The sequence below is a fragment of the Mizuhopecten yessoensis genome, unplaced genomic scaffold (assembly GCF_002113885.1).
Source record: "Mizuhopecten yessoensis strain PY_sf001 unplaced genomic scaffold, ASM211388v2 scaffold1515, whole genome shotgun sequence".
NCBI lineage: Eukaryota > Metazoa > Mollusca > Bivalvia > Pectinida > Pectinidae > Mizuhopecten > Mizuhopecten yessoensis.
The window spans coordinates 166,881-178,553 of NW_018404085.1; the positions used below are offsets into that span (position 1 = coordinate 166,881).

The window sequence follows — 11,673 nt, forward strand, 5'->3', positions numbered from 1 at the left end:
TTTTAATGCTAAATATAAAGTATTTAAATCATTTATATTGAAATGACATATATTAGAGAAAAAAAAGTTAAAACGCTAAATTACACTCTAATAACACGCAAATGGCACCATAGCGTTTCTGGATTTCAATTCCCCCTGTTTGTCTATACAACAATTCTTGACGGCACTTGTAGGTTCTGGAACTGTTCGTAGTAACGTACTTTAAATACCTCACAAAGAAGCTGAAAGAAACATGATTTGTTTATGACGTAATGGGTATAAAGAGCGTTACATCACCAAAGTCACGTGTATATACGTCTCTGATTACCCTCCGACTTTTGGGAGATCAAGACCGTTATCATTTACAGCATCAGAGAAACCAATTAATGATCTCTGAGCAATAATGATTTCGGAGGGAAAACAAGCCTTTGATCCGGACACGCGCGTGTAGCTGGTCAGTGGTAAATGATGTGAATGTTCATCATGTGATCATCACCACCCTACTCACATCCCCGACAATTCTGTGTAGCCATCTAGTGGCACCCAGTACCTTAGCTTGTAAATACGCAATACCGATGATCAATTCAGCCAAATCGTTTGCTATCTAAGTCCGTGATCGTACAAACATTGAATCATACTTCGGACCAGTATGATGATGTGATGATATTATGGACGAATCTATATGTTATTGACAACGACAGGGTATTCTTATTATGATTTCAACACTGTCTAGAGATTGATTCTAACGTATGGAACATATTAGAGTAAACACCGACATATAAAGTTAACAAACTTTGCATTAAATTTAAGAACCATTCATAAGTACATATATAGTGAATTATATTTTAACACATGCTATGGTTAGAAATTAAATAGTAATGCAGATTTGTTGATGTGCATGCCTATTTGTGTACATGGCAGCTACGCCCCTGTCCGGAAACGTACCTACTACCCTCTAATTTTTATTTTGTATCTGACCATCATCAGAATTAATATCAGTGAGTGGACTATAAGGCCGCTGACCACTAAGAGTGATTGTTTATCGTTGACCTTGGCTACGTTTATGATGATGAGATGCGATCTAAGAGCTGCTGACATTTACCGGCTGACCGCTCCTCATACACTACGGTAAATATTCGCTGATGTCGATGATAACATTTCGGTGATGCTTCAAATTCCATGTCGGTTTAAAGCGGAGAGTAACATAATCTACAAATAAAGAGGATACATGGTAGAGGGCACAGGACACATAATACATAGTTAGTGCAGGGTAGAGTGTGCATTGTGTGTGTGTGTGTGTGTGTGTAGGGGGTGGGGATTGGGGGTAGAGGGTACTAGAATCAGGTACACAGTTCGTAGGTCGGTTATCTTCATGAAACCGGAATTCCAACAAGTACATGCATTACCCACAGAAACTGTGCAGTGCGCAGTACCATGTATTTCAAACGAGTGCAGAATATTTAGTGATATAATGTCCGAGCTGTACAGTAAACCATTAAAGACATCTTTATAAAATTCAACTCCCACTTTTAACTTAGTTTTCGTTCGAACAGACGAGATCTTTATTTCTTTATTCAATTGTTTATTTATTTATTTTGAAATAAAATATCGACTGTCGCTATAATTATGTATGTATTTACCAGGGACTTATCTGATGCCGTGGTATTACATAGAATGCATAAGCATCGACTGATCTCCCCAATCGTTGAATTCTAAGTATAAACAAGTATATTTACTACATATCGATTGTGGCGGGTGTTTACCGCAGCCTAACTATGTATTTCCGTAACAGGAGAGACAGAAGAGGAGAGGAGGATAGTACCACTAACAAAGGTACAGGTAAACACTATCGTAACCCCCCATCTCGTACATATCAACGGGCGCTGGTCAGGCGAACCTACAGTAAAGATGGAGGAGAAATGTGGACAGAGGCGGACAGTCGTCATAGCAATAGATTCCAGTCCCAACGCAAAGAAAGCATTCCAATGTAAGTTGTTTTAAGTGGTGTATAAAATTCCATTTGAGTATGTCTTAATACGGGTGTTGCATTGTTACAGAAATTGACATCATGCTCTCTCATGGTTTGTAACAAGCGATGTTTGAATACCCAAAGCAATGGTATAGCATAGATAATGGTAAACCTATGATGACACTGCAGACAAACAAAATGATTTCCGCCTTGCTGATAATTCCGAGTATTTATTTCTGTGTATGGTTTCTGATACTTCAACAATTCCATGATTGAAGGCCAGATATAGCTGTTGTTTGTCATTGGTAGTTTTAGAATTCTCGGTGTGAAATGTGAACTGCAATGTAATGATATTTAGCTTAAATATTTTCCTTAGTGGGTTCATACTTCGGACATACAATTGGTTCATACAATACACCTACAACTATTACAAGCTACATACAAAAGGTTCATTCATGTTACTTAGAAGATAATGTGAAGAAAACAAAGATACTTGTATTCTGTAAACGCAAATCTAATGCTAACCATGTATTTAGAATTAACGGTCAAGTTATAGAAGAAGTGGACAATTTTAGCTATCTGGGAGTGACATTTAATTATAATGGTAGCTTTTCGAAATGTAAACGGAAGCTTTGTGAACATGCCCAAAAATCCATTTTTTCTGTGTATCGTAATATAAAAAATCAACATCTTCCAATAGACTTGAAACATTAAATTATGTCATACCCTAGTTAAGTCTTATATTGTAATATGGGGTTACGAAAATATCAAAATGGTAGAACACACTCATTTGAAATTTTGCAGATGAATTTTGGGCCTGCGAACTTCAACTCCAAACTTTATGATTTATTGTGAATTAGGTCAATATCCTCTTGAGATACCTGTTAAGTTGAGAATGATGACTTAATGAATACCTCTAAACTTAGTTGCCACATGTATAGATTTATGTTCAAATTTCAAGCCAATAATTTGTGTAAGTTTAAATGGTTAGAATATATAAAAATGTGTTTTGATGAAGTCGGACAAAGTTCTATTTTTATAAAACAGGAACCTATTAGTAAATATTATATTAAAAACACTGTCAGACTAATTTTTATTGATCAATTTTTACAAAGATGGCATGCAAACATTCAAAATTCATCTCGAGGTGAACTCTATGGTAAGTTTAAGAAGTAACATGAACTTGAGCCCTATTTGATTCGTCTTTCTGACAAAAAACAGGTCAATATTATGCAAATATAGATGTTCTGATATGAAATTTCCCATTGAAACAGGTAGGTGGCATAATATTCAAAAACAGGACCGAAATGCACTCTATGTAAAAATGATCTAGGCGACGAATTTCATTATATATTCGAATGAACAAATTTAATAATTGTAGAGCTTAGAGAAAAACGTATTCCTTTTGTATTATAGAAATAATCCCTCTCAAATTAAAATGAGTGGTCCGTTGTCATTTTGTAACACGACTGTATTAAATGGTATTTGTCTTTTGTTGGAAAAAAATAACAAACTGCTGTAATATGTATCATGATTACTTTTTTGTGTACTTGCCATCCATTTTTTCATCACATGTGTATTATTATACTCTGATACCTCATGTTGTACATTTTAATGTATCTGAGGAGAAACATGTGTATTATTATACTCTGATACCTCATGTTGTACATTTTAATGTATCTGAGGAAAAACAATAAACTTGTAAACTTGCAAGTGAATCACACATGATACATACAAGTGTTTTATACACACTGTATACAAGTGGTTCATACATGATGCATATATTCATGTTACGTACACAAGGTTCATACATTTAACATACGAGTGATTCATGCATGTTACACACACATGGTTCATACATGATACATACAAGTGATTCATACTCGCTACATATAAGCGGTTCACACATATTACATACAAGCGGTTCACACATGTTACATACAAATGGTTCATACATGTTACATACAAATGGTTCATACATGTTACATACAAGCGGTTCACACATGTTACATACAAACGGTTCACAATGTTACATACAAATGGTTCATACATGTTACATACAAATGGTTCATACATGTTCCATACAAGCGGTTCACACATGTTACATACAAGCGGTTCATACATGTTACATACAAGCGGTTCATACATGTTACATACAAGTGTTTCATAACTACATCCTTAATACCTTAAAAGATGGAATGTGCTAAAATGTTTTCAAAGCACACAGATTCTGCTCCAGATTTCATTCTACAAAAGTACATGTATTGACTCTGCAAACTATCTAATATTACAAATCCCTTCCAATGTACAAGTTATTAGTTCACCACCGTAAAACATTCTCTGTTTTATGTTGTTGTTGTTGTTGTTGTTGTTTGTTTTTTATGTGTTCGTCAAAGATAAAATCAAATCAACTGACGTTCAAGAATATGTATTTGAATGCACATATTGGTCCATAACTGGAATATTATTTTCGCGATTTCAACAAACAAATTAGTAAGAAATACAAAAACAACCCGCAAATTGCTGCGTGGACTGTCTACACACATCCTCGATACCAGGTTAAAGTTAGGGTAACCCCTGGAGTATCGTGGATGGTCTGCACATTGTATCACAAATGAGGTTTTTTTCTATAAAATGTGCTAGATACACTACACTGGTCACCTGTCCGAACTAGATGATTTCTAGCTATACTTTGCCTATATCTTGTATCAATAACAATTGTGTATTATATAATATCTATGCTCTTCTATCTCCAAACTATCACGAACGGCACTTCCTCTCTCATTCGTCTGTCACACACTGGGTTCTGTCTATCCTGCCATTCATGGACGCGTGTTTGCGGGAAAATGTGGCTAGTTAATTACCATATTTTCTAATATCGATATATTTTAATCTTGAACTGACCGTAGTTATGCATGTTTAGTCGTAATTATATATTTCAAATTAGTAAAGTCATAATGTGATCTCCTATATTGTAGATAAAGGATTCCCAATCGTGTTTCATTGTGTTCATGCATATGTACATGTATCTATTTTAATGGTTGTTTTATGGCATCAGCAATGTAATTCCATTACCTAATCATACTTTCATACGCTGTAAATTTGTCTTTTATACATTACAACAAGAAATGCATGTAAATAATATATTAAAATACCAACAGCGGGTATCTATATCTTTAAAAAGAATATTAGAACATACAATTGTTTATATACAAGGTCGTGTAAGAGTCTTCATTTCCGTCTATCGGAAGACTATAGTAATGTTTACAATCGCTACGTTTTTCAGAAGAACTAGTATCGATCACAACCGGTCGCCTAATTGGATTTAGCACATTACATGATGTACAGTATAGGATATATATTGTAGAATTAACAATAGTATATAAGATCCTATTTGTAAAATAGATGTCTCATGAGTTTCATTTTATTCATAATTTCTTGTTTTGCTTGTACACAAACATTTTTCACATATGAAATTAAATTAGTATTTTTACATCAGCCGATTACCTAACAAAACTAGAATCATAAAACGATATTGATGATGTTTCATTAACCTATTGCGTGGTTAGGATAGCTCAGTCGAATACAAGTCTATATCCAAATAACCCAACGGAAACAGTATGCTCACAAATATCATTTATCAGTACATCATGAACACCCAATATAGATACACTTTTTCTATTCACAAATGCCACAAAGCGTCATGTACAATTCAATAATTCCACGAAGCATCATGTACAATTCACAAGCCCTGTGGATACATTATTTACACTCACTATAATATCATAGATCCATCATGCCTAAATTATAAACACCACTGATGCTCAATTCAAAAACGTAACAAGTGCATTTTGCCTGCTACTTGATCCTGTTTAGATAGTAAAAAAAGACGGAACACATATAAAGACAAACATAATAGCAGATTACAAAACGCCTTCAACTGGTATAAACATGAATATCCGGTGTTGATATACAAAGACGGGACTGGTGGACCTGATGGAGTGGCTGCACCGCGTTGTGGGCCATTACGCGTGAACGCACCGAGGAATAGAGCGAAGTCTGCTGTAATGTGCAGATCGATCTGGTCGGGGAGGATAGTCAGTTTACAGCTGCATCAGAAATAAAGGTTTTACCAGCTAAATTACACAGTAGCGTAACAGGATCAGTCATAAACCATTATAGCTCTAAGTATTCCTAACGCAAGTTTCAAAATATTTGCTAAATATCTATTTCAATTTATCAAATAAGTCGACGTTAAAATTAAAAATTAAAACATTTAAATGTGTTGGCTTTCTGAGCCAACACATCGCAAGCGCTAGCCGTAGACCCATTGTTGCTTTAAGTGTGTAAGATATAGCTATATATTTGACTTTCTTTGTATACAGGGTATGTGGATAACTTGCACCGCCCCGGAGATCACGCGGTGTTGGTGACGGTAGTACACATCAGGGATGCCTTTACGTCAGCGCAGTGGTGCAGCCGTAAGTAGCCCGTTACGTCAGAGCTACCAGCTATACCGCCAGGAACGAGGGCATTTGTTTATCCAACAATTATTAGAGTGCCAACATGCAGTATGAGAAAGCCCATCATAGCATCTTTAAATGGTAGTTTTGTCTTCAACCTAATTCATAATTGTGTTATAGCTCCAGTTTGAATTCGTGGATACTATCCAGCTAATTTATTTAGGATATTTGTAGTAAAATATTCAAAATTGGTTTTCGCATAGTGATATTGTTTTAATAGCAAACCAAATATGACATAAGCAAAAGTAACCAAGAGAAATGTAGTTCTTTAAAAAAGTATTCAACACTTTCTTTTCTATTATATAACAACTCTCTTGCATGAAAATAAACGGATCAAAAACGTTAATATTCCAGGCATCCGGAACTTGTTCAAAGTGGGAAAGAAACCCATGTTACCTTGACAGTAATATAATAACCATACATCATTTATGATTTCGGTAATCGACATATTTGCGGACAACAGCATGTTTCAAATATCATTCAAGTCTAGCTATAGTACAGCTTAGATGGTTTTAGGTTAGACCTGCCCATTATGATGGTTTTAGTTTAGACCTGCCGATTATGATGGTTTTAGGTTAGACCTGTCCATTATGATAGTTTTAGGTTAGACCTGACGATTATGATGGTTTTAGGTTAGACCTGTCCAGTATGATGGTTTTAGGTTAGACCTGCCCATTACGATGGTTTTAGGTTAGACCTGCCCGGTATGATGGTTTTAGGTTAGCCCTGCCCAGTCTGATAGTTTTAGGTTAGACCTGCCCAGTATGAGAGTTTTAGGTTAGACCTGCCCAGTATGATGGTTTTAGGTTATACCTGCCCAGTATGATGGTTTTAGGTTATACCTGCCCAGTATGATGGTTTTAGGTTATACCTGCCCAGTATGATGGTTTTAGGTTATACCTGCCCATTATGATGGTTTTAGGTTAGCCCTGCCCGGTATGATGGTTTTAGGTTAGACCTGCCGATCATGATGGTTTTAGGTTAGACCTGCCGATTATGATGGTTTTAGGTTGGACCTGCCCATTATGATGGTTTTAGGTTAGCCCTGCCCAGTCTGATAGTTTTAGGTTAGACCTGCCCAGTATGATGGTTTTAGGTTAGACCTGTCCATTATGATGGTTTTAGGTTAGACCTGCGTATTACGATGGTTTTAGGTTAGACCTGCCCAGTATGATGGTTTTAGGTTATACCTGCCCAGTATGATGGTTTTAGGTTATACCTGCCCATTATGATGGTTTTAGGTTAGCCCTGCCCGGTATGATGGTTTTAGGTTAGACCTGCCGATTATGATGGTTTTAGGTTAAACCTGCCCAGTATGATGGTTTTAGGTTAGACCTGTCCATTATGATAGTTTTAGGTTAGACCTGCCCATTATGATGGTTTTAGTTTAGACCTGCCGATTATGATGGTTTTAGGTTAGACCTGTCCATTATGATGGCTTTAGGTTAGACCTGCCCGGTATGATGGTTTTAGGTTAGACCTGCCCAGTATGATAGTTTTAGGTTAGACCTGCGTATTATGATGGTTTTAGGTTAGACCTGCCCGGTATGATGGTTTTAGGTTAGACCTGCCCAGTCTGATAGTTTTAGGTTAGACCTGCCGATTATGATGGTTTTAGGTTAGACCTGCCCATTATGATGGTTTTAGGTTAGACCTGCCCAGTATGATGGTTTTAGGTTATACCTGCCCATTATGATGGTTTTAGGTTAGACCTGCCCAGTATGATGGTTTTAGGTTAGACCAGCCGATTATGATGGTTTTAGGTTAGACCTGCCCATTACGATGGTTTTAGGTTAGACCTGCCCAGTATGATGGTTTTAGGTTAGCCCTGCCGATTATGATGGTTTTAGGTTAGACCTGCCGATTATGATGGTTTTAGGTTAGACCTGCCGATTATGATGGTTTTAGGTTGGACCTGCCCATTATGATGGTTTTAGGTTAGACCTTCCCAGTATGATGGTTTTAGGTTATACCTGCCCAGTATGATGGTTTTAGGTTAGCCCTGCCGATTATGATGGTTTTAGGTTAGACCTGCCCATTACGATGGTTTTAGGTTAGACCTGCCCAGTATGATAGTTTTAGGTTAGACCTGCGTATTATGATGGTTTTAGGTTAGACCTGCCCAGTATGATGGTTTTAGGTTAGCCCTGCCGATTATGATGGTTTTAGGTTAGACCTGCCCATTACGATGGTTTTAGGTTAGACCTGCCCAGTATGATGGTTTTAGGTTAGCCCTGCCGATTATGATGGTTTTAGGTTAGACCTGCCCATTATGATAGTTTTAGGTTAGACCTGCGTATTATGATGGTTTTAGGTTAGACCTGCCCATTACGATGGTTTTAGGTTAGACCTGCCCAGTATGATAGTTTTAGGTTAGACCTGCGTATTATGATGGTTTTAGGTTAGACCTGCCCGGTATGATGGTTTTAGGTTAGACCTGCCCAGTCTGATAGTTTTAGGTTAGACCTGCCGATTATGATGGTTTTAGGTTGGACCTGCCCATTATGATGGTTTTAGGTTAGACCTTCCCAGTATGATGGTTTTAGGTTATACCTGCCCAGTATGATGGTTTTAGGTTATACCTGCCCATTATGATGGTTTTAGGTTAGCCCTGCCCAGTATGATGGTTTTAGGTTAGACCTGCCGATTATGATGGTTTTAGGTTGGACCTGCCCATTATGATGGTTTTAGGTTAGACCTGTCCATTATGATGGTTTTAGGTTAGACCTGCCCAGTATGATGGTTTTAGGTTAGCCCTGCCGATTATGATGGTTTTAGGTTAGACCTGCCCATTATGATGGTTTTAGGTTAGACCTGCCCATTATGATCTTTAAACTGAGTAATGACGCACGCTTTTACAGCCATAAACTATCATTTGTAAAAAGGAGAGCAAATGCAATCATCAGGAATGGAAGGTGTTCAATAACATTGAAGCACTATTGTTAAGATGAAGCCACCACTTGCTTTTTGGTTGAAAGGTTATCATAGCTTTATTTATTTATAGATGTAGGAAGTAGATATTCCTTAGTATGTACAAGGTATTGCCTGCGATGTTTAAATCCTAGCAAACTCAAAAAATATATTGATCACATTATGACGATATAATTAACCTCTCTAATCAATTTTCCTTGTTGTCCCTCTGACATACATATCAAAATTCTTGTTTTTCTGTTCTGTTTTCTTTTTTTTAATTCATTTCCTGCACAATTGTTTCGGTATTGAGCTGAAAACCAAATTCATAAAGTTATGTAATAAAAGAGCTCTGTTAATACACTTGTGTGTGTTCTACACTTTGTCCAGTGATTGGTTTCTATGACGCTGACGTCACAGCCAGGAATATCGAGAAACAAAGACAGGAACTAAATCGTCAGTTACAAGAACTGGCGGTAATGATGAAAGACGCTAAGGTGAGACGATCAATGAGTGGAAGTGATGGGCTAATTATAAGCGTGAATGTAAATTTCGATTTCACGAAACATCTAAACTGAGATATTTTCCTGAACTGTTCTCTTGCTTAATCTAGGAACTAAATATCAGTCTGATTATCTAAATATTGACTAACGTCTGCACGTAATCTAGGAAATACATACCAGTCTATCTAAATATAGGGTACAGTCTACACGTAATCTAGGAAATACATACCAGTCTATCTAAATATAGGGTACAGTCTACACGTAATCTAGGAAATACATACCAGTCTATCTAAATATAGGGTACAGTCTACACGTAATCTAGGAAATACATACCAGTCTATCTAAATATAGGGTACAGTCTACACGTAATCTAGGAAATACATACCAGTCTATCTAAATATAGGGTACAGTCTACACGTAATCTAGGAAATACATATCAGTCTATCTAAATATAGGGTACAGTCTACACGTAATCTAGGAAATAAATATCAGTCTATCTAAATATAGGGTACAGTCTACACGTAATCTAGGAAATAAATATCAGTCTATCTAAATATAGGGTACAGTCTACACGTAATCTAGGAAATAAATATCAGTCTATCTAAATATAGGGTACAGTCTACACGTAATCTAGGAAATAAATATCAGTCTATCTAAATATAGGGTACAGTCTACACGTAATCTAGGAAATACATATCAGTCTATCTAAATATAGGGTACAGTCTACACGTAATCTAGGAAATAAATATCAGTCTATCTAAATATAGGGTACAGTCTACACGTAATCTAGGAAATAAATATCAGTCTATCTAAATATAGGGTACAGTCTACACGTAATCTAGGAAATACATATCAGTCTATCTAAATATAGGGTACAGTCTACACGTAATCTAGGAAATACATATCAGTCTATCTAAATATAGGGTACAGTCTACACGTAATCTAGGAAATACATATCAGTCTATCTAAATATAGGGTACAGTCTACACGTAATCTAGGAAATAAATATCAGTCTATCTAAATATAGGGTACAGTCTACACGTAATCTAGGAAATAAATATCAGTCTGATTATCTAAATACACGTAAGATACGTAAACGTGTGTTGGAATGTTGATCATGTTCATTAATTATTTTGATCCTAGGTCCATGGAACCATAAAATGCGTCCATGCTGCACGTGCATCGAAAGGAATTCTTGCTGCGGCAGAGGACTGCAACGCCAGCTGCATTATAGCCGGGTCGAGAGGACTAGGGATCTTCCAGGAAGCGAGTCTTGGCAGCACCAGTGAACAACTTGTACATACCAGTAATATCACTGTGGTTGTATGTCCAGACTGATCTCATCACGGTGTTACTACTTCTACAGTAGTAACTATTCGTATTCTTGTTCAATTATCTGCATGGGAATCAATACACGTATAACTGCTATGTGTTACAGGTAAACAAGGATAAGCTGTAGGTGGGCTCTGATCGGCGTGACAAAAAAGAGGTCTAGAGCTGTAGATCTTAGACAGATGTAAATGTGTATGGTGTGAATATTAAATGTCTTGTCTGCAAAGCATGTGACCGTGACGGCATTCCGATGAAGTTCACGTCAGACGAAGTTTTATCAAATTTTATACTTGAATTATTTACTTTTAATGGGAAAATGAAAATGTTGAGGTCAATAATGTTTGGAGATTTATTACAGGTATAAGGGTATAAGATTGTTGTTGCACAATAAATGGTTTCCATATTAGTAAGCAAACATAAAAACGTGAAAAAAATACAAAAAAAAGAAAAGTTGGCC

The 11,673-nt window shown here is 36.5% G+C and overlaps 1 protein-coding gene across 1 annotated transcript; it reads left to right on the forward strand.

Annotated features, from left to right (window-relative positions):
• The first annotated feature begins 1,790 nt into the window (after positions 1-1,790).
• On the forward strand, positions 1,791-11,673 carry LOC110463902 (universal stress protein PHOS34-like). Its single transcript, XM_021518829.1, has 4 exons — positions 1,791-1,966; positions 6,334-6,429; positions 9,772-9,878; positions 11,028-11,673. The coding sequence occupies exons 1-4, from the start codon at positions 1,888-1,890 to the stop codon at positions 11,220-11,222; spliced, it is 477 nt and encodes a 158-aa protein (XP_021374504.1). The 5' UTR covers positions 1,791-1,887; the 3' UTR covers positions 11,223-11,673.

Coding starts and splice junctions, on each gene's coding strand:
- LOC110463902 (XM_021518829.1), top strand. CDS start 1,888: ATGGAGGAGAAATGTGGACAGAGGCGGACAGTCGTCATAGCAATAGAT. Junction 1,967..6,333: donor CGCAAAGAAAGCATTCCAAT/GTAAGTTGTTTT, acceptor CTTTGTATACAG/GGTATGTGGATAACTTGCAC. Junction 9,879..11,027: donor TAATGATGAAAGACGCTAAG/GTGAGACGATCA, acceptor TTTTGATCCTAG/GTCCATGGAACCATAAAATG.